The 24,267-nt window shown below is 42.7% G+C and overlaps 1 protein-coding gene across 1 annotated transcript in view; it reads left to right on the top strand.

Moving 5' to 3' along the window:
• The window catches only part of GFOD1 (Gfo/Idh/MocA-like oxidoreductase domain containing 1), a 76,799-nt gene extending 53,019 nt beyond the window's left edge, over positions 1–23,780 (top strand). The window contains exon 2 of the mRNA XM_080339996.1: positions 16,193–23,780. Coding sequence (XP_080196122.1) covers positions 16,193–17,112 — 920 coding nt within the window. The 3' untranslated portion in view covers positions 17,113–23,780. The remainder of the gene's footprint in view (positions 1–16,192) is intronic.
• Positions 23,781–24,267: the final 487 nt, after the last annotated feature.

The following is a 24,267-nucleotide window of genomic DNA, read 5'->3' as shown; positions in this document are numbered from 1 at the left end:
CAAATCCTTGCTAACAAAAATCCCGTTTTCTTTAGCCTGCAGCTTTTATTTTTATTTCATGATGTTAATCAGAGGAACCAGCCCTGGCCTCTGAGTATCCAACAGGGTAGAAAAACACTGCAGTCAGAAAAAGAAATGCAATTAATTAGCCTAAGCTTTTTTTCCTAGCATCTCAACCCTGGGCCTCCCGAGTTGCTGTATTTGAGTGGAGAGGTGCTCTGTGAGATCAATCAGAGTTAGCATCTCAATAGGACTTACAGTGAAAACTGCCTCTGCCCACTGTGAGATTTCTCCTCTTGAGTTCTTGCTCATTCTTCTGTTGGGGCTGCAGGTAGAAAGGAACATGTATTTGGGGAAAACAGTGTTATTAGGTTGAAAAAATATTTCTATAGCTGTTTTGCATAGGAATCTGAGCCAAATCTGTGACTGAAAAATGCAGTACTTGAAGGGCTTTAAGCTTCTAGCTGCATATTATCATTCAGAAATAAAACCATTCTTATTCACTTGAAAATGCCTCATGCTTTCTATCCTCCTTTTCCTTGGAGATCAGTGTGTTATGCAGCTTCTGAAAGCAAATGTAAGCGCAAGTGCTTTCTAAGAATTACTGACCTACTTTAAAGGTATTTTGTTCTTCGTTGAATATGTACCTGCAAGAGCGTAGGTGGATAAAAATCACATTTCTTTGACCCACCGCAGTACAGGTCAAGTGCAGAAGAGCTCTCCCTTTCAAGTTTTTGCTCCTGGAATATTACTTCAAGCTCTCCTGGAGCTTCAGAGGGATGAGGTCCAAACATAGCCTTGCAGTTAGCTCGGGGCAGTGTAAGGTACTGCAACCTGGGCTGTACTTTTCCCATAGCAGAAGATCTGTCTGAAGTTGGCACAGTGAGAGGAACTATCTACATTGACACATCTTTCTGATCCAGGTTGTGTGGTTGGTGGAGCATCTGCCTACCATAAGAGGGTCCTGGTTTTACAATACAAATGTATCAAAACCAGGCATTGAGGTTAATTAAGATCATGTCAGGTTAGGCTACCATAATTTACTAGATCCAGCCCACTGCACATAATGGCAAAATGCTCCAGTGTTAACATGTTTTCCAGCAGCTTTTCAGTGGTGGGGAAGACTTCTCAGGCTACATTAAGGCAAGCTGTGGAAAAGCGTAAGTGAAATATGGCTTCAGCTGCTACTGTAGCATAGCAGTGTCTTGTCCACTGCACACTTAGCCAGTGTGAGCACGAGTGGCATTTTCCAAGAAACACTTTTGGAAGGATTAGTATGCAGATTGACTGCAGACCAGGCAATCTGGCATCCAGGCAGATTGCACCCGATGAGTTATTGCTATCTGAGTCAGCTGGCTGGGCTGCTACGGAGTCCTTGGCTCTTGTGTGAGCTCTGCAGTTTGGGCAGTCATTAATCAAGCATCCATCTTTCCTCATGGACCTCGGGTTGGAGCCAGGGAAGCACCATGTCAGCGTCTCACATAGTTAGAATTGCTGATTCACTGTGATCTGTCCTCGCTGCTGCTTTTTCAGGATGGGGTTATGGCTCTTTTTTAGCAGCACTTAGATCTCTCTGATGGGAATAAAATATTAACTGGGAAGGTATACCAATTTGAAGGGTACTACCTTTTTGAGGCGGATTTAAATTTTAGATGTTTCTCAGAGAACCTAAGGATTAGGAAGTAGTGTTGGCTGAAAAATTAATGAAAATGCAGTTAGATGAGAAGCAAGCTGTGGTTTAAACTATTTGGTGGTGTTCCATTGACCTTGTTGCTTGAAGAGTCAAACTGATGGCCAGTGTGACTAGTTTCATTAATGGTATTAGAGCTGAGGTAGATTTGACCTGATGTTTGCTAAGGCATGATGCCAACTCCTCTGAAAAGTCCATTATCAAAATTTTCATTAAAATGGGGGTGGGCCTGGACTGAAGGAACCACAACCAGTAATGGCTGGGTGATGCAGAGAGGTAGGAGTTTCCTGTGAGCATGCATTTTGGCTTGATAGTGTCCCAAGAAAGGGGTTTTGTTATGATTAGCATTTTAATTAGACTGGCTTGATTTTCTTACTTGAGCTAAGCTAACTTTTTTTCTTCACCTGTGTATTCTGTGGTCCCGGTCCTTGCTGTTCTTGGCAAGACATAAAAATCACCACTGGTCTGAGCAGAAGACTTAGGCTGTGAGGCAGAAATGAGAAGTCATGTTCTCTCTTCTCTGCTGTGGCCTTTACTGAGAGTGCAGCAGTCATGGCAGCCTCTCCAGTCCTGCTGCAGATGCGAGTCAACAAGCAGAAAGGGGGGACCTGCTGACATAACGACCCTAAAACCACTGAGAAAACGTTCTCCCCAAGACACTTTGTGCAACCTGGCATTCATCCATCCCTGCACAACTTCACATCACTTCAGGACATCCAGTTCTATTGCTAGACACAGTCTCATGAGTTCTAGTAGGGTTTGCCTAACAAATCTAAACTGGCATTTCCAATTTCTGAAGTTTTATATTTGAAAGAGAAGACCTGATTTATGGTGTGAATCTGTATCTTCAGATGCAAATGGGAACACACAGTGTGCATGCACTCACTATTGAATAAAAGAAATGTCACTGTTCACATCCACCTAGCATGTACTTGTATTTAGGTACATGAAAGGACTGTCTCACGTTCCTTTCTGTGCATGTCTATATGTATTTATATACTGAAGTCAAAAGCGTGTGTGTGAGGTGCAGTTTTCAAATGCATCCGGTTGTTAGAACAGGGGTGTCACACTCATTTTTACCGTGGGCCACATCAGCTTTGCAATTGCCTTCAAAGGGCCGAATGTAATTCTAGGACTGTATAAATGTAACTACTCCTACATTTAACAGTCCCAAAATTACATCTGGCTTTTTGAAGGCAACTGTGAAGCTGATGTGGCCCCTGGTGAAAATGAGGTTAACACCCCCTGCATTAGTGCATCCCGGTTCGTAGTTGGGTGCTTTGGTGTCTGTAGTCAGTACAGTATTTGGGAAGGTGAGTGATTATTTTAGAATTCATTTTAACCACTCAAATCAGAAAATTAGGTCAAATGCATGCTCTATTCATCCAGCACCGCAGGGTTGACACACATTTTCTTCAGCACAGAGATCCTTCAAACTTCACTGGGCAGGAAAAGAAGTAGAAATACTCCAGCTCAAAATATTGCAAAGAAATAAGGTTAGAAAAAATGTTTGAAGCAGAGTCTAGGTTAAGTAGGTAGCAAAACTGATGCTTTGTGTAATCATCACATAGAAAGGATCATACTACAGACTGCAGTGCATCTCACACAAACAGATATTATTGCTGGATGTTTACTGAAGAAAAACAATCCTGAAATATAAAGCACAGGGAGAGTACAGGGTTTGCTGCTCTGCATGGTGATGCCATATGAGATACAGATAGGGATCTGACACTGCAACTTATAGGGCTGGTTTTTTTTAAAGACTGGGATTTCCTGTCACTTTCCCTGTCACTTAGCTGGTGAGATGCAATTTTTCAACATTCATGAATCCTGTGTGAATCCGCCAAAATAATGGCTGCATTAATTAGTCACTGGCATTATTCTGATGTTTATCTTTTGTGAGTATTTTATTTAGTACCTGATTACAACTTGCTAGTTTTAATGGGTAGGCAAGAGAAACAAAGAAAATTAACTCTAATTATTAGCCATAAATCTATCTGACTCAGTAAGCATAAACAATTCTGTGGTGGAAAGGCAAGCTGAAAGAAAATTGAACTGCCTGATTTCCTAATCCTCCCAAAGCCTTTACAACAGCTGGGCATTTAGTTGTTGTAAGCTAACACAAAAAGAAACATATTTAAATACAGATAATAATGCCTCAGGAGAACAGAGATTGACCATAAACTGTGACTGCCCTGTGATTTCATTACTGTGGAAAATAAAGGTATTATAATATACTGGACTGCTGGCGTGCATTTTGCTCTACGAGTTGAATAGAGGGACTGAGAGCAATTGGAACAAATAAAGGACCAAATACACAGATTTTCACTGAGTTTTTTATTTAGTCCTAAAACAATTAAAATCCCATTGTAATTAATGATTGCTTGCATAAGGTCTAAGTAGAATTGTTTTCTTTTCTCAAGTTATCTGAGTACGTAGTTGGGAGTCTTTTTATTTTATTTCATTTATCTTTTTTCTTGCACAAGGAAGTGCTCAGCAGGGATGTGACCCTACAGTTTCGATGGGGATTTGAAGATATGAAAATTGAACAGAATTTTGGGAAAGCCAGTGTGGCTTGTCTCACGTACTTTTTTCCTGAGCACATATAGAGCATGGAAAGCATCCAAGTAGGGCTCAGGGAATGTAAGTCTGAGCACGTTTCAGATGCCTGAACAGCTAATCTCAGGCTGGGACCCCTGAAGCATTTCCTTGTGGTGTGCAAGTAGCTGGTTTGTCAGGGTATACTTGTACCTTCTCTCAATTTCCCAGCAGTTAAAGGTTTTTAAATAGTTAAAACACTAAAAGTGCTTTATTTATTTCAGTCTCCAGTGTTGTTATTTGCATAAGTGCCTACAAAGTAGAGATCAGAATGATATGCCAGGTAGGCTATAAACCAAGCATCAAACTCTAGCCCATGTTCGGGAAGGGCTAGAGTATTTTGCTTTGCCTCACAAAGCATGCTGACATATATAGTAATGCATGATTTGGCTGCTTTCCTTGCTCTCGAGTTCATTGCCTATGGATTCAGTGATGCAGGTGCTTTCTTCTCCCAAATTGAAGGCTGCAACTAGGCAAACTAACAGTATAGGCAATGAAAAATTCATACAGACTTACCAAAGTTACCTTCAAATCAGCACATTGTCAAAATCATACAAATACATATGGCCTTTGCAGAAGAGATCATATATCATGGAATATCTCAATTGGGAAGGGACCCTTAAGGATCATCAAGTCCAACTCCCTGCTCCTTGCAGGACTACCTAAAACTTTATGAAACAACCCTAGGTCCAATGTCAAGCACAAAATGACAGCATCTATTTCCAAGCACCTTGAAGGCTGCTACAGCGGCATTTATACCTGCAGCAACACTAAGACATGCACAGACATGGCCCCAGTCCATAACCCTAATGACTACTTCCATGCAAATAAAAGTTAGTGCCAATATTAATACATAATGAAAACTGATATCATTACAGTCTTCTGATGAACCATCCTGATACTGCTTAGACGAGACTGACTTACCCACAGGCATTGTTACAATCTCTTGGAGTCAGCAGGGGTATTTTCTCAGCCCAGGCACCACACCTCAGCAGCTGTCTACAAAGAACCCAGCATCTCTTTTCTGTTTTATTTATTTCAACACCAACCACTTTCCTTTTTTTTTTTCCCCTCTCTTTGATTGGTTTTACGGACCGGTTACCCAGCTAAAATCACTTCTCTAAGCTCACAGCTCCTATTAACCTTCTCACTCATTGAGCCTGCTTGCAGTTCTCGTGCTGTTTGTGTGAGCTGCATATGTTTCATGGTTGTTTCTGGGTAACACCTGAGCTGTGGACAGAAGTTCTGTTCATGTGTCATTCACTATCAGTGGCAACCGTTCTGTTTTTGCAAGGCATTTCTTTTCATCATGCAGGTAGTAATTTGAGTGAACTTTGGTTTAGCCCATGGTTACAGGGCAGCCAAGGCAGAATCACAGAATAGTTGGGGTTGGAAGGCACCTCTGGAGATCACCTAGTCCAGCCCACCTGCTAAAGCAGCTTCACCCAGAGCAGATCACACAGGAATGTATCCAGGTGGTTCTTGAATATCTTCAGAGAAGGAAACTCCACAACCTCTCTGGGCAGCCAAGGCAGACGCAGTCACAAACAGCTTTTTTTTTGTGTGTGTGTATTTGGAAGTTTACAGTTTTGTTTTCAAAGGATTTTTGTGGAAAAGAGGTGAGGATAAACCAGCCTGAAAACTGGGATCACGGTGTGATGCACCAGAGCCAAAAGTAGGTTTGTGAACTGAGACCCTCACATTGGTGGTGGTGTGTATACTTTGGGTATGTGCGTGCTCACTGTATAGAATTTTTCATTTAATATTTGTGAAGTGCATCTCATCCCGGTTGACTACAGAATGTAATAGGGCATGTGTTCCTTTACTTTGTAACATTTTGATGCAGAGGAAGCGATGCAGGGTTTGTAAAATCTGTATAAGCCATTGATTTGCTGTGGCCAAATGAGCTGTTACTTGTCAGCAGGGTGGTGTATTACTCCCTGTGTGCATTTGCCGTCTGGTTCAGCTGCAAAGGAAAATATGTTCCTTCAATCACTATTATTTTCCTTCACACTTACAGCAGACTAGGGATACACATATGCCCTGTTAATATGAATCAGTTCATGCGCTATGACTCATTATGTTATAGTAACTTGATTTTTTTTGCAACAGCTATGCATATCTGTGATTAACAAAGATTGCCTTGGCCAATGTTAGAACCATAACTAATGCCAATCTTGTCAGGCATTCATCATCCAGATTTATTTCCTTGTCAAAAGTTTTCCTAAATAAGGTTTCCTCAAAGAAACATTGTCTTGCCCTCAGTTTTCCCTGGCACGTGTATTGATTGAAATAAACGTGTTTTTCATGCCACTCAAGGAACTGCACATCATGCACTGAATACAATAAATACAGCCATTATTCTTCTTGTTACTGTAATTATTACTGTATTGCAGTATCGACAGCCGCAGCATCTAATAATAGCAGAGAGACCTGTGTATACTACTAATAAATCCTTGTCCTTTGTGGAAAGGTTTTTGAATCACCTGAAAGATTGTTTATATGAAACAGCCCAGAAATTGCTCCTCATTCCCCAGAGCAGAACAGCCTTCTATCAGCTTTTCCAGTCTTCCTGCTAGAAATATAAATCTTCATATTTACACCATTTTCTGAGGGTTTCAAAAGCTTTTAATTGCCATGCAGTATGTGGTGCATGCATCTCCACATTTAACACATCAGAAAAGACAATCAGCCCCATAGAATAGCCTGTCCCAGTATTACATATTTCTAGCCTGATGTACATACTGGGCAACAGCTTAACTCACACGCATATCACCATTGGGATGTAGATGCTTTTTCTTCATCCTCCTTTCCTGCCGTCTGGTCTCTGGATACAGAGCGCTGCTGGTTTTCCCTGAAATCTATTTGATTCTCCTCCATTGTTATTTTTTCGTGAGAAAAGATGTTAGTAAGTGTCAAGGGTTTAGATTGCAGGGTGACAATAAAACCCTGGCAGATGTATTGTTAGCCCTCTCTCCCCCCTCCACTTCCCCCTTTTGCCCCTCCCTCTCCCCCCTTTCCACTCAGGAGAGGCGATCGGGAGAGAAAGAAGGACAGAGAGAAGAGAGTTGGAAAAATTAAAAATGTTTTACTAATGCTACTAATAAGAATAGAGAAAATAATACAAAATATACAAAACCAATCTTGAAAGTCTCAGCAACTGCAGAGCTGGCACCCGAAGTCCTGGACTGGACTCTACAGCCAACCGGAGCTGGATTCAGTCTCTCACTAGGCCTCAGTTCGCAGGGACGACTAGCAAGGTCCTCTCCTAATGTCGGCCATAGGGAAAAGGAACGAGATCCTCGTGATCTCCCACTTTTATATGAAGTATTCACGTGAATGGGATGTTATACACAGCTGGTCAGTTTCTTGGTCACCGGTTTTTCGTCGCCCCTCTCGCCAGATGTCCATCCATGCTTATCAATAAGTTTGCATTCCATTGCTAGGTTTACCAAAACATGTGTCTGGTTCTCCAGGAAAATGCACTTAATATGAAGGCTTTAGCTGACAGGCAAAATTCACTGAAAGAGAAACTTGTTTTTAACAAAACCAGGACAGTAGGGCTCACACAAATACTGGACTGAAGGAAAGCCCTTTAAGACGGTTCTCTGGGGCCCGGGGATGTTGCTTGCTGTACATCTCCTGTAGTGCCAGGAGCTCCACTGGGCTGTTTGCACTAGCCCCTTCCAGCACCCTCCTTTCCGCCTTGTAGCATTCTTCCTTCCCGTTTCCTCTTCTCTCCCCTTCTTCGTTCCCTCAGCCACCTTCTCGCTTTCCCCTGCTGCTGCTCGCTCATCTGGAGTGACTCCAGAAAGCCCTCATGCCTGCCTTGGGTTCCCCTTGGAGCCCCAGGAGTGAAGCAGACTATGGGCCTCACGTTGGTACTCCCAATACCCAGGTTGCCAGTCCCTGCTCCCACACCCAGGTGACCTTCATGTTGATGAGCGCCATGTCCCTCTAGGCCTTATAACGGTGTCAAGGCGAGATGGTTAAAGGCAAGAAGCACTTTCTGTTGAGATGACACTTTGGAAATGGTGCCTGGGGGCTGGGGTATTGCCTGCTGCTAAAAGCCAAGGGCCAAGGTATCCTTACAGTCATCATCTGCAGCTGAGTGGGGAAGAAGCTGTTTGCGGAGTTGTTACTAAGAGGGGGCACTCCTCACCAAGTAATATTACACTGATTGAAGAGCAGATCAGAAAATCATGATTTATGGGGCCAAAGATTTATAGCTTACTATGCATGTAGCAGGCTGAACTGACTATCCAATTGCTGGATCTCTGAGAGACTGAAGAGCCACCCCAGCTATCAAAACTTAAAATAAATGAACAGTGGCTGTATGAGCTGCTTCTGCCTTCAAATTCTGTATTTGCATACAATTTCCAAGAGGCACTCTCAATACTGTCTGTCATACTACTTACGAATAATAGAATTGCAGAATAGTTTGGGTTGGAAGGGACCTTCAAAGGACATCTGGTCCAACCCTCTGCCATAAGCAGGGACATCTTCAACTAGATCAGGTTGCTCAGAGCCCCGTCCAGCCTGGCCTGGAATGTCTCCAGGGATGGGGCATCTACCACCTCTCCGGGCAACCTGGGCCAGTGTTTCACCCCCCTAATTGTAAAACATTTCTTCCTCATGTCCAGCCTGGATCTCCGCTCCTTTAGATTAAATCATTACCTCTTGTCCTGTTTTAACAGGCCCTCCTAAAAAGTCTGTCCCTGTATGTGCTGGAAAATGGAACAGTACTGAGCTAGTTTGTTCCAGCTTCACACAAATGCACCGTGACTGTGAGGCTTTCAACAAAGACAGTTCTGAAACAGCAAAAATAGTGTCATCTGCTTTTAGCTCTATGGTCTCACCTGAAGTTAACAGTTCAGCACAGTTACAGCTCAGGTCACTTTTTCTTCTGGGTTTCTTAGGGAGTGATGACTTTGGAAGAGAAAGTTTTTTATTACCAACCCGTTTTTGTTTAGAGTCTTCAAGTGTTGCCATGAGTCACTGTAGATAACAGAGAAGTTTTTTTGAGGTCCTGGCTAAATTACAACCTCCAAATGTTGTATCTTTTGCCAATTTGAAAGAAAGGGATATAAGGAAATGGTTCAAATAGCCGTAAGGATTTCTGAAGTCATTGCTGAGGGAAGAAATTATTCTGTATGATTTTTGTGTATAGGTATACCCCAAAATTACAGACATGGAAAGACATTTTCTGAATATCCAGTGGGGTTGCAGTAGTACAATCTGCTAAGAAGATTAGTATTGCAAACAGATCACTGCCTAGTATGGGAATGTGCAAAATACACAGTTCTGCTGATACTCAGAATCACAGGACGGTTGGGGTTGGAAGAGACTTCTGGAGATCATCTAGTCCAACTCAAAATACTCAGCTTCTATCAAACATCAATTTAGCTGTAGGGAACCACATGCTGGCTCCTGGTGATTTACGTAGTTTTTGAGATGGTTTCTGTGCAAACCTACAGAGTTGACAATGTGTGTACATATTTGCAGAAGAGCAAATTGCTGTAAATTAACTGTTTAAATTAGAGGTAGTGACTTTTGATTTAAGCTATTTGTTTTGACCTTTATATATATATATATATATATATATATATATTCCTAAGGAAAGATCTTTTGTCAGTATGGCCAAAGTGACTGATGTGCAGCAAAGTATAGCCGTTTAACTAAACTTGCTACTTTTTGTTTGTTGACTTGCACACATTTATAAAAGTAGCTTTATGTCTTTATAAAAGCAGTTAAATAGCTTAATTTTTCAGAGTTACAGTGCTGGAAAAATGTGAACTAGATAGTCCTCTTTCACGTGTTAGATGATACTATTTCATATTTGCAAACCATGTAAAACTGCATTGGGACAGAAACTGTGATCTGATTATAGCTAATAATGTGTGTACTAATAATACAGCACATACTGCAACGTGTCTTACAAGCTGTGAACAGAACTGAGTTCAAAGATGATTTGCCCCCTGATTCTGCATAGGATCCAAAGGTAACAACAGTTGCAATGGTCAAAATCTGAGAAGAAAAATTTGCCCATATTTATTTATTGTAACCGTTAATATGATAATGTGAATTGCCACCATTGGAATGTAATTTTTATTAGCTAGTTTTCAAACAATAAAAATTTATTTGAAGAAGATACTATAATCTGATATAAATCTTTAAATGTTTAAAAGAATCCATTTGAACTAACCTGGTAAAGATGCTCTTCAACCACTCCTGTATTTGCTGAAACTCTCTGACTGTTCCTTGAATGCTGATAGTTCCTCTTTAACTTTAGAAATGTATTTTTCTGCTGACTAATTTAGCTTAGCCCACCAAAACCTTATTTTTCCCTTTCTTTCACCCCTTGCTGACCAAGAGCAATAGGTAGCAAACGCTAACTAATGAATCTGTCTGATGCCAGTAGAGGTTTTGATTATATGCCCAGACTCCAAATAGAGCCCTTTTTTATTTTCTTGTGAATAGGAGGAGGAGAAAATATTGTATTGAGTTCTCCTGTCCTGAGGCAAATAGAGGACTAGTCTTGTTCCAGTTCAATGATGGACACCCTTTATTTTTTTTTTTCAAGTCAAAATGTTTCTGTCCTTACTTGAAGCAATCAGAGCAGAGGGGTAAAAAGCTGACATTACAGGTTTCAGAATTGATGAGCCCTGTGCTGGTTATAGCTGCTGTACCCTCCCTGTGCTGTGGGCCTGGGAGCTCTGCTTGTTTTATGCTGTGTGGGAGAGGGACGAGACAGGGACAAAGTAACCTGGGCTGCTGGTAGCCAAGGAGCTAGAACCTTCTGTAAAATGAATAGCTGCACACACCAAGCATTTCAAAATGGGAAGTTAAGTTCTTACTCTAGTTCCTTACTCTTCCTCTGCATTTGCATGGGGGGGGGGGGGGGGGAAAGAGATGCTACTAACCTGAGGTTAGTACTCTCTACCCATTTCTGGGCTGCTTGATGTTCAAAATTATCTCAACATCAGAAGGGCTTCCTTTTTCCAAAAATTAAGGCTGAGTTTTGGAAATAAATCACATGACTTCCTCACAAAAATAATTACTGTGAGGGGAGTGGCAAGCCATTAGGTCATGGTTACAAGTTGACCGTCCAGTAAAAGGTGCTAGAGAAATCTTCACTCGAACAAATAGTAGCACTAATGATAGTACAGGCAATTATTTTCTATTTCCACAGCAGCTTCTAGAGAGTCGATTAGACAGGTACTTCTTCAGAGATCAGTGTTCTTAAATAACCTTCTTAAAATAAATGCAGATTGGTTTCTAAGTTGTTGATGTTTGCCTTGGGGGATATATACACCCTGGGAGACTAAGAATAGTCAAGATGGACCATTCAGCCCCCATCTTTCCTTGTGAGACACTGAGAAGCAAGAACACACTAGTGTTAGTAGTGGTTTCGTGATGCGGACCTGCTCTGGAAACCTTGGTTCCTTTTGAAGAGGAACCAAGCAGTTGTCAGATGTTGCCATCTTTCAGTCTTTAGCAATCAAATGCAGAAGTCAAATTCTCTTGTGTCATTTTGCTTAAACGGATGTCCTTTCAAATTTTTAAGGACTGCTAGAGCAAGTTATACCTACGTCATTGGCCTTGGGATGGGGTCTGTCTTATGGATGGGCATTGTCCAGCTCCACCATTGTTTGTGTTTTCCTGCTGGAGGGAGAAGATAGAGGGCTCAGGGAAGCAGACCTGTTGGGTCTAATCTGGTTGCCACCTTGTGTCCGTCATGCCTGTGAGCCAGGTGGCTCATTGGCACCACAGCTGGTGCCAGTTAATGCAGGTTCTTTGTGTTTCTGGCTGTCAGTGCCTGGACCATTGGGTCAGGGAATGGGTCTGAGGCTGAAGCCCTGCACGGCAGCTGTGGGTGGACTTCAGAGAGTCAGCCTGCTCTCATGGGAGCTTTGCTGGGAGACATGTTGCCCAACTTCAGCTTTGGACTTGGGCTGGCCAGAAGCGAGACCTTTCCTATTCTGTGTCACATCATGTCACTCACCATCTGGCTGGCATTGCTCTGTCTCTCGTTGTGAAGCACAGCCAAGCAGAGAGCCTGGGGTGAAGGCTGTGCAGAGCCCTCAAAAAGAATGACCCTAGAATCATTTCAGCTGGAAGAGACCCTCAGGATCATCGAGTCCAACCATAACGTACTAGAGAGAGTTCAGAGAAGGGCAAGGAAGCTGGTGAGGGGTCTGGAGCACAAGTCTGATGAGGAGCGGCTGAGGGAACTGGGGCTGTTCAGCCTGGAGAAAAGGAGGCTGAGGGGAGACCTGATCGCTGTCTACAACTACCTGAAAGGAGGTTGTAGCATGGAGAGGGTTGGTCTCTTCTCCCAAGTGGCAAGTGACAGGACAATAGGAAATGGCCTCAAGTTGCACCAGGGGAGGTTCAGATTGGATATTAGGAAAAAATTCTTCACAAAAGGGTTGTCAGGCATTGGAACAGGCTGCCCAGGGAAGTGGTGGAGTCACCATCTCTGGAGGTGTTTAAAATGTATGGTTAAATTATTTTTCTTCTTCATTTTACCTAAGAACTCAAGAAACTATAATATTCAGAAGTTGCCTGATTGAGAACTGTAGGATTGTAGACTAGATTTCTTGATGTACGTAGAAGGGGTGTATATCTTTTCATATAATGAGACGTATTTGACTCTGTTGCTTATCGCTACAGACAAATACCTTGCACTTTCTTGCTGAAACAAGTCCACGGTGCTTCCCTGCTTTTATGTAATTAATAAGTTCTTGCTGTTTGCTGTGGTGTGATTTTCAAAGATGTGTGAAACGGCAAAACACACTGACAGAACAACAAGCAGTTAACAGTTGACCCTTTCTTAGAGAGTCTTGTCCAAATGTTGACAGGATTAGGCCCTCACCCCAGGCCAGGAGAAGGGGGTCAGTTGCCAGAGAAGCACCTGCAGCCAGAACCCACCTTTGCACAAGACCATCAGTGTTGGGAAGGGAGGTTTTTCCTTGCGTGCTGCCCTCTGCTCTGCCCGTCACTGCTTTAGAGAACGGCTCAAAGGGAAGGTGCCTTTTTTCCTTCTCCTTTTGCGAAGAGAGCAGAGGGAGGAGAGCAGAAAGCGATGGCGTTTTGATCTGCCTGTTTCTTATTCTTGTTGCGTGAACACACCAGAGGATTTTTCTAAATTAAATTAAGCAAACCTTTCGTGCTTTCTCCCTGCTTCAAGAAAGCTAATGTGGCTGCTTGCAGATTTGCAGCTATAGGGAAGACAAAGATCTGTAGTGTGCTCAGACTCAAGTGCCAAGCAGCATCATGCTGAAAGAACCTGCACGAGCTTTAATAGAGTATAAAAGCTTTCTGGGCACCGAGCAAAAATCTGGTTAAATCCCTGACAGGGATAAAAGCACAGCATGTATTATCAGCATATGCACAGAGACAGGAAGGCTCTCAAAACATTTGCATTTTGGATTTGCTGTAATTAAAAGACTTCAACCTTTCCAAAAAGGTTGAAATCATAGAAGAAGGAAATATAGGACTCCACTTTTTTTCTCATCTCCATACAAATACTTAGGGCTCTTCCCGTTTCTCTGCACGTGTGCCTGACTTACACTGATCTTAATGGCATTTTTTTCTTGAATATAGGGCATGCAAAACCCCACAGGGTTCTCTTTCATATCTATAATCGTCATTTTGTACTCAGATTGTGGCAGTCCCAAGTGTTCCCTGCACCATACAGTGAAGGACTGACTTCCACTGTGCACGGCACTGAATATACAGGAAAAGATTGTCCCCAGGCTTCAATTCCTCGCGAAAGCAGACCTTTTTACTCACAGACTTATGTGTAGAGCTGCGTATCTGGAGAGATTCGTGTCTGCAAAGACCCCAGATAATATGTGACAGGTGACTGGGAGGCAGAATGACGGAAGCTGAGCTGGAGCAGAAAGTGATGCTTATGGATCAGTGGTGAACGGGTTAGTTGATGACACAGTACGTATGGGTTCTTTGGGGGCAAAATGACTACTTCAGCAAGATTTGACTGTAGGAAAGTTTTGTCTGACAGAGATTTCCCTTATTTTGATAAATAATTTGCCAGACTAAAATCTCTCTCCAAAGAGTCTGCATAACTCAAGGAGTATTATATTAGTCATCTGTAGCAAATGGCATCGCTGGAGCTACCAGTTAGAGGAATATTGGGCAGGTGGATTAATGCTTTCTCTAGTATCAAACAGATGCAGAAAAAAAATATTCAGGAGCAGGAAGAGAAGTGCTGTAAGATTGAAAATGTCAATTCAGTTACCAGTAGCAGTCTGTAAAGATGAAAGAAAAGTGAGAAAGGAAGACCATGGCCATGGAATAGAGGATTCCTGCCCAATGCAAGAGGAAAATGAGTACATCTCTACTTATCCAATTAAGTAGAAGGTAAATAGGAACAAGTTGAAGATAGATCTTTCCCTTCTTGGCTGTTACTTAAATGTGACTGTCTCTTCAATGTTGACAGCCCTCCCTCTGCTTTCAGCTACTCAAATAGCAGCAGACAAAGACTGTGAACTGGCACTGTGGATAAGCTGGTTATTAAATGTTTGGACTGTGACCCCCTTCTTTTTCCAGTCAAGCTGTTAAATATTCATGTAAGTGGGTTCAGACAGATCCCTGCCATCTGTCTGTATTTATACGACTTCATCCAAACAGGTCCAAAACAAGTAAAATTTTATCCTCTCACCAGCATTTTAAAGAAAAAGGGATTTCTCACCTGAAGGGAAAAAAAGGGATCTAAACACAAAGAGATTTAGCAAGTAACCAGATTTATTCATCTGGACTCCATCAAACAGGAACCAATCCTGCTCTTTTAAGTGCCAGGCCCAGCTATAGCCCCAGGCTCTCAAGGCAAAGATCATATTTAGTGCTATAAGGTGTTGTGTAGCTCACCTAATGTTGTTCATTAAGCATAAAAAAAAAATCTTTGTATGCAACTATAGGGAAACTAGAGACTGCCACTGTATGTGTGGATGGGCACAGAATGAAAGTAATTGACAAGGAGAAATCAATAATAAAACCATTATCAGGCATGTCAGCATGCACTGCATTCAGTTGCACACCTTGATGGCCAGATGAAACAGGACCATTGTAAACCAAGCTTCAGTAAACAGTGTGGCACATATGGGCAATTCTGTGAGGGAACAGATTGTCACAGCTACGTTTGACCTGTTTTAGAGCAATCGTGGCTCTCCCTTGGCACTGTGGATGTGCCACAGTGTTGACACTTCAACAGAGCTGCTTCAAAAAATTAATGCCACTGTTAGAATAGCGTGGCATTTTATGAGTGAGAAGCAATTCCTAGGTTTTGAATCAAGCAACAAGCCCAGTACTTCTGTCTCCAGTCAGAGCCTCTTAAACAGTCTGAATGGGAAGGATGAAGGAACAAGACGATTGAGAAGACAAGCCCAGACATTTCAGTGTACATACATCAAGTTACTGTGGGTGTGAGGTGGTGTTACTCATATGCTTCAGGGGTTTGGATCTGAAGCTCAGATTCAGCTCTTGGAAGCCCACGCGCAGGCAGGTGATCACAGAAGAGACGTCTGTGAGATAGGCGAGGTGACATTTTGTGCCTGCTCCCAGAAGGTGGCAAATGTGAGGTAGCAGGCCACCTTACCTTAGCTTGCTTTCTTATCTCTCCAGGTGCTCACCTTCTTGCTATTTTTAGGCATGAGTGCATTTTGAAAACAAAAAGGGATGCACTTTCACTGTGTTGCTTGAGGAACTGTTTTGGAAATATGCCAGAGTGTAATCTTTCTGCCTTTATCACCATATTGAAATGTTTTCTTCTTTCAAGGATCTTTCTCCTTGGCTTAATCTTCAAGAAGAGCCTCAAGGCTTTGAGCTTACTCAATCGATATATTTTTGTTGATGATTTTTTTTTTTTAATTTGTTTTTCAGGCATTGGAAAAAATGTCATCTGCGACCGAACGGCGACTCCCCTGGATGCCTTTAGGATGATGACGGCAGCTCATTATTACCCAAAGCTCATGAGTATCATGGGGAACGTTTTGCGCTTCCTGCCTGCTTTTGTGAAGATGAAGCAGCTGATCCAGGAGGGCTACGTCGGGGAGCTACTGGTGTGTGAGGTGCAGGTTCACAGCGGCAGCCTGCTGGGCAAGAAGTACAACTGGAGCTGTGATGACCTGATGGGAGGCGGGGGCTTGCACTCGGTTGGCACCTACATCATTGACCTCCTCACCTTCCTCACCAGCCAGAAGGCCGTGAAAGTGCACGGGTTGCTCAAGACCTTCGTAAAGCAGACGGACCACATCAAAGGGATACGGCAGATCACCAGTGACGACTTCTGTACGTTTCAGATGGTCCTGGAAGGCGGCGTGTGCTGCACGGTGACGCTCAACTTCAATGTCCCGGGGGAGTTCAAACAAGACATTATTGTGGTGGGTTCGTCGGGACGGCTGATTGTAATAGGCACTGATCTCTACGGACAGAGCAACAGCTCTCCTCAGCGAGAGCTCCTGCTAAAGGACTCCACGCCGGTCAGCAACTCCTTACTCCCAGAGAAGGCCTTCAGTGACATCCCATCCCCCTACCTCCGAGGCACCATTAAGATGGTTCAAGCTGTCCGACAGGCATTTGAGGACCAGGACGACAGGAGGACCTGGGACGGGAGGCCCCTCACGATGGCTGCCACTTTTGATGACTGTCTGTATGCCCTGTGTGTGGTGGACACCATTAAAAAGTCCAACCAGCTGGGGGAGTGGCAGAACATTTCAATCATGACTGAGGAGCCAGAACTGAGCCCGGCGTACTTAATCAGCGAAGCCATGCGGAAGAGCAGGATGTCTCTGTACTGCTAGCTCCTCTCAGCTCCCGGGAAAGAATAGGAACCAGACAGTTCTTGAGGGAGATGATAATTCAGCCCCTGTGAAGGGCTTGGACATCTTAGAAACAGCTGAGGATATAGGAGAAGGAAACAGGATGTTTGGATCAACTAAATCTGTTGATGGCTAAATGCCAAAGTGATAAGGTCCTTAGAAATGCCCAAAACAGATAGGAGACATAAGAGCTGACACAACTTAACTGTTTTAATAACAGTATTAGCTGGCTGGTCAGAAAGATATATCATGGACTCATCTCCTGCTTGCAGGTGCTTTAGATTATCCAATTGTGTTTACTGTGAAAGGTTGGGAAGATCCTCTAAGATTTTCCCTACCTACCAGAGGGCTGTGAAGGTACTGTCATGTCATTAAATTTTGTGTAATGTCTGACATGAATGGTTCCTACCATGACAGCTGACACCGCCGTGCTGTAGTACTACACCTCTAACCAACACACAGAATAACAGGACTTGGTGTGAAAGTGTCACATGATATGGAAAATCTTGGCAGCTCACTTTTCATACAGCTTGTTAGGAGCTTCTCTGTGTTGGTTTAGCTAGTTGTTTTTTATTTGTTTGTTTGTTTGTTTTAAAGCACAATTAAGTAGGAAAATGTGTGGCTTTTAAAACAAAGCAGTCCTCAACCACAGTGCATATGCCTCAGTATTGGGGAAGGGAGGGTCTTCTGTGAGCTCCTGGTAAGCGTCAGTATTAATTGCACAGATTTGCTGGTTAAAATGGGTTGTGCAAAACCTTCATGAATGGCAAGTGGCATGACACAGTAGTGATAGTGGATTTTATTATACAGCTGAACTCAGGCTAGTCTTATGAAGGTTTACACACAATTTCCTGTGTCTGGGACTGACTTTTGAGTGAATTCATCACGTATTTTGGTTTTAGGTGGACACTCAACGAGTGGTGAGTGTGAGTGAGAAACAAAAGAGATGAGAAAAATTTCCCGTCCATTTCCAGGGGAAAAAAATTACACAAGACCCCCACCTTTTCACCTCCTTAAAGTGACCGGCTCCTGGTACTGTAGTCATCATTCCCTGTCGTCAGTGCAGGGATGGGCAAACTCTTCTGATGTGTTTGTCCTGTTCTTCTTTTTAATGTTTTAGATTGCAGTCTTGAAATAATATATTATTTCATGAATATATTCTTGAAAGAATATAGTGAAAGGCACATTAATTATCCCAGTAAACAGGGATACTGATTTTCTGCATAAAGCTGCTCCAGTGCTCATGTGTTTACAGTGCTAGGTTCTCAGATAGGAAAAAAAGTAGAACACAAGCATAAAGCACTAAATTATATTAAACTTGAGAAAAACCTTTTCAGGTTTTTTTTTTTGTTAATTTTGACTAGGGGAAAGAAGAGAACATTTGGATGAGCAGTAAATTAAAAAAGAAATTATGACCCTCTTTCTCAACGCCATCAGATTAGTGTTGCCATTTTAGGATAGAAAGAGAACTGTCAGAATAATTTAGATTTTTTTAAAAACACAGTTTTGCTAATTTTAGGAGCACTAAGGGCTTCTGTAGAGGCTTCTCCTACAAATTACTGTGTCTGATTGCTGTATGCTCCTCTCTGTCGTGTTCCCAGTTTTAAAGCTTCATGGTTTGGAACAGGAGGGCATCAGTAGTGTGGTTCAGCTCAACTGACTTTAGTCAGCTGAAAGCTGAGTGTCTTGTCCTGATCAGCTGTGCAAGACACGGTAATCAATACAGAGAGAGCTCTCCAAAGGGTGACTCAGTTCATCCCAAGATTGATATAGAAGAAGGTGCCCATTGGAAATTCCCATCCTTCTCCTTTGCAGAGAATCTTGGCTTCTAAATGCTTAGGTGGCTAAAGCTAGGAAACTTGACTCCCACCGCAAAATTATTAATGTGTACTTAATTTTTGGAGAGCACATGCCTGACTCTTCATGAAATATTCCCCAAAGTGTAATAGTGTGACTGATGAAGGAATAATGTAATACTGCAAGACCACACCCAAACAGAGAATTGTTTCTATCCATGTTGTTCTGCCAGTTCTAGCAACTGTCTCTGGGGCTGAGCGCTTCTGCTAAGACCTTGGGAAAGCTTTCATCATTTCTTCTTGGAAGCAGCCTTTGACAAGTTTGGATGTTTTTCCTAAAAACCTCTGAGAATTCCTGTGGTGGTAACTGTGCCAACAGGAATTTGCCATTATAATTGTCATGTTGTACCATGCTATCCAGTTCCTGCCCTGAAAAATATACAGAGAAATACCAGAAGAGAGAATTTGATCAAGAAATCATCTCTCTCCTGAAAAATGAAATTAGCCCCAAAAGGATCAAGAGTGTTTTCATATAGTAAAGCAAAAAGCATTTATTGAAAATAGTGTCTAATTCAAGTCATGATCGCAAGCCCAGTGGATAGTTAACCATGTCTAGTTAAACATCACCCAAAACTGGAACAAAACATGGACCAAAATGTTTGTGAGTCTTGCTTCTTAGTGGTTTGGCCATTGTGCTGGAATGATTGTGCACCTCATTTTGGTTAAGAAATGCTGACAGTTTTTCCTGTCTTTATTTACTTTTTTCCTGTGTCTTCCTGGGTTTTGTGATGCCAGCTGAAAAACGATATGCTGGAGTCCTGTTCCCCACCCCTGCAGAGAGCAGTCCCCAGGAAAGACACAGTGTGTAGGGATAGTACTACTGAGCTCAGCCTTTCTGTCCCGGATCCAAAGGTTTAGGTGACAGACATCATCCCTCCTCTGTGCAGACTTACTGATGCAGATAGCGCTGCTTAGCAGAAAGAAAATCTAATGCTTTGATTTCACAGCCATCTGATGCTAGGATTAGTGCTGGCTCGCAAATCCTGTCTACCTTGTTGTGCTGGTCCCTGAGAGGCAGGCAGAAAGAGCAGGGCCAGGGTGGGACCTCCTCTTCTGACAGCAGAGATCTGCTCGACTTAGGTGAACTTGTTACCTAAGTGGGATGGCAGCAGTTACTGCATACGTTCAGGATTGTGTGACAGTTTTTCCATCCTGTAGGAGGTGAAGGTGCTGTAAGTGTCAAGTATAAAGATACTAAACTTCCACCTGGCTTAGCGGAGGAAGGAATTGATTTATTTATAGAATGTGTATTACTATTCTGAGATATTATTACTTTACAGTCCGGGATCTTTCTTGGCAGCATCAAGCCCTCTGCTCTTTTGGTACAGTTGAAAGTACATTACATTGCCCTAAGCAGCCTCTGAAGTTCACATGGGGTTTGAGAATTTGGGCAGCATATAGAAGAGATGGACCTGATTGAGCTAAAAGGCGGTACCACACCAGGAAACGTATATTTGGAATTGCACTTTTAATGCTGTTCTTTAATGCTGTGCCACAAGATTTGAGATTAATGCTGCTAGAATTGGTGCAGGCCTAATAGCCAAACTGTGTCTACTGCTGGAATTTTCAGTAGCCCCCAAATGAGCTTGTTCATGCCCTAGGTAAGGAATGTTCATTCCTCTTCCCCGGGGCTGCTGTTGGAGAGGTTTTCCTTTGCCATCAACCCGTGTATGCAGGATACTGAACATGATGGTCTGTTGCCAAAGACAAAAGAGCCAAAGGGGAGAGCCCATGAGAAACACTCTGCTGCTCTGCAGGGGTCTGTTCCAATGCTGGGACTGTCAGCTGAGAGATGATGTCTTACTTTCCATGGGAATTGCATTGGGGTCCACACCAGGGGTAGGGCAACCCTATGCTGTGAGACAGCAGCCCACAAGTCCAGTCCTTCCATGTGCTCAAAGGGAGAGGTGGCTGCAGCAGGCAGTGACAGGGAGGTGTTTATGCAGTCTGGTACCTATACGACCTATATGCCTGCACCAACAGGGAGAATATATGCTGGTCACACGAAAGGTGAGGGCTGCACCTTCTGAGGTGACAGCAGCAGCCTTGCCCCACCTCTGTGTTTGGGAGCCCAAGAAGGGACACGGCCCTCAGGGAAGCAGCATCCATCCTATATTCCTGCCAGATTCGTGCATGTCCTCAGTGCTGAACTCGCTGAGGTCCTACATAGAGGCATAACAACTCTGCAAGAGCTTGGGGTTCCTCTATCTAATATCATGCATGTGTTCAATTAGGAGTACTTTAGCTGTGTAGTTAGAAAATACCAAGTAGAGATGATACGTCCTTACCCGTGCAGCCAACACGGCAGAGAATCAGGGCGTGCACAGATGAGTTTAGGCTCAGGATGGGCTGCTGTGGAGTTCATCCTTTGCTTTGGCTTTCAGCATGAGAAATTCCTGCCCAGCCAGATGAGGGCAATCAGAGGCACTCTCCACTTTGTACTTAGTGTTTCCTTCTTTTGTATGGCTTTTGAATCAGTGACCGTACAAGGGAGCAGCTGTCCTGAAAGTTCAGCCATTCAGAAAAGGAGGCTTTGCTGCTGCGTGTGGCCACAGTGCAAGGACAACTCAGTTTCTCTGTTATTTACTTCTGTGGCCATACAAATGTGGGAAAGACTCCATTTAAAAGTACTAATTTCTCTACCAAAAAAAAAAAGGAAAACAAAAAAATATTTGGTGGGTAAAGATAAACATAGTATCTTGATGGTGTCTTTGGAGAGATTCAGAAATCACTGATGGAAGAATTTCTTATTGCTGATAATTTTTATATTTGGCTTTTATCTATGGCCTTCAATATAAAATACCACCATTCATGAAGTCTAGTAACTGTTGAGTTCTGTTTTTACAAGGGTTTAAAAGTACCCAGCAGACTTTTTGCTTTGTGCAGATACTCAACACTGGTGTAATGTTCCAGTGGCCCAGTGATGTACCTTTAAGTATATATGAAACTCCACACTGGACTGTTTGAGCTCTGCGGTGCTCTCTGGGTATCCAGGACTAGTTGTCAAATGGCAGGATATTCAGGACAGCAGTTTCTTGTTGTTGAAGTTGTTACTTGTGGGGAGCAAAGTTTGTAAATTTTAGAGATGAAGTATGGCTGAATAATAATTGGCAGTCTTATCTGCTTTCAGTTTTCTCTCTTTTGAGCCGCTGGATGAAGTCTGTCTAATAAAAAGTTTCCACTTAACAATAACTGCCCACTTCCATTTGCTTATGAAAACAAGAAATTTTAAGTAAACGGGACTATACATAATGCTGCATTCATGAACCGATGTCATAACCTCATGACTTACTGGAGCCAGAGCCCAGGCAAGTAATGACTTTTTTTAAACTGCCAAGTCAAAGCCTTGGGGTTGGGGAATGAAGGGTATCAGCTTAGGTCAAACTGAAATAGCTTTTATTCAGCATTTTCAGTTAAATGAATAAACAGAATGGCTATGGTCAGTCCAAAACTGAACACAAAACATGTTTGTAGAAGGTCATTTGCATTTTTTCTTTCAGGATTAAGTTACATTTTGAAAGAATGCCGTTTTGAAATGAAAAGTTTAAAAAAAAAAATCCATCTTGTATTATGTTTTGGCATATGTGAAATTAACTGTTTGGGGACAAATGTGTTTTGTGGTTTGTTTGTTTGTTTAAAGTTCATACTTTAAAAAATCCCACCCGTAAGGTTCAGTGAACATCCATTAAGGACGTTCAGTGAATTCAGCTGCCCTTGGGCAGGTTTGGCTCTGAACCTGCAGCCTCACAGTGTCATGCAGTGACCCTGTTTCTAGCATCTGAATTTGACCATCTGGGTTTCATTTGTGTCTTCTTGTGGCAGTGGGAAAGCTGGTTCATTACATGGAGTTGGCTACAGATAATCAAGATACTTTCTGCAGCGGTGCCAGCCATCGTCTTTAAAAGCACTTAACTCTGTTAACTTGTTTACCATAGTTATTTGTGACCTTCCAGCCATGTGCTGTCCATTACTTTTCTTTTTACACCAGCTGTCAGACTCGCTTCCCTTCCCTTTCCGTTTCTCATTCCACTGCAAGCCATGAGGCGGGTCTTCTTTGTTCCTCAGTCTGTGTTACACATGGCATGCAAGGTGGCTAACCTACAACTCCAAGTAACTTCGGACAACAGATTCATTAAAGAATATGCTAACACCACAACCGCTCAAGTAGGTGGCACACAGAATGCCCGGCCAGGGCAGGAATCAAAGCCTCCCTGCTATGCTGTGCTTCGCAAGCGGCACTCACTGTTTCTCTCTGTACTGGTTTTATTTGGTTTTGAAAATGAGAATATGTTCAGTTTGTTGCTGTGTCATTATTAAGTATATATTTATTGTTTTTCAGACATACATACATATATATAAATGCTATATATATATATAATGTCAACGCATGGACATATGTACAGTAGATATTTTAAAGAGCTATTTATCAAGAAAAGTAAGTGTTATAAGTAAACAGAGTTTATATTTTATATATTATGTAGATAGCAAAAAAAAAAAAAGTGGTTAAATTATAGTAGGACTTTTGGGGGTGGGGGGTGGGGTTGGAGAAACAGGCAAGGACTGGTTCTAGCATTTTAAATAGCCAAACTACTTTGTACGGAAGCTGCCTGCTGTGCCTCTCGGCTGCAATATCTGTTTGTTTCTTCTTCTGGAAGATGATGTGCATTGTTACTTTTACATTGCTTGGGGAATGTAGTTAGTTTATTCTCAGCCAACTGGTATGTGCTGCTTAAAACATGGTTTCCTGCTGTTCTGCATATTTGCATTGATGGAATAAAAGGATCTTAACTGGCAAATAAAAATGTAAAAGGATGTGATCTCAGCTGTCTGTTGTTCTTCCCCACAGTTGTACTGGGGGGCAGGGAGGGTAATAACTATCGCCTTTGCCTGTTTTCTGGCCAGCTTGTTAAGTTCAACACATAGGAGTAAAACACACGGGCTTTTGCTTGGGAGTGGGGATTGCGATGGAGGGAGAGAAAGAAGGTTTAACACTGAGCTATTTGAAGGTTTAATGTTATGACAAGGCCTGAGTTAACTCCTGCTGGAGTCATGCGTCCTGAGGAGGCATCTGGTTTTATTGCCGGTGGATGTTAATATGTTCAGGGAGGTTTAGGCTGGACATTAGGAAAAGGTTCTTCCCCTAGAGGGTGGTGGAGCACTGGAACAGGCTCGCCAGGGAGGTGTCACAGCCCCAAGCCTGGCAGTGTTCAAGAAGAGACTGGACAAGCCCTCAGACACATGGTGTGACCTGTGGGGTTGTCCTGTGTAGGATCAGGAGCTG

Source organism: Nesoenas mayeri (assembly GCF_963082525.1).
Source record: "Nesoenas mayeri genome assembly, chromosome: 2".
Taxonomy (NCBI): Eukaryota; Metazoa; Chordata; class Aves; order Columbiformes; family Columbidae; genus Nesoenas; species Nesoenas mayeri.
The sequence above is the reverse complement of the archived record's forward strand: the minus strand, read 5'-3'. Positions and strand labels throughout refer to the sequence as shown.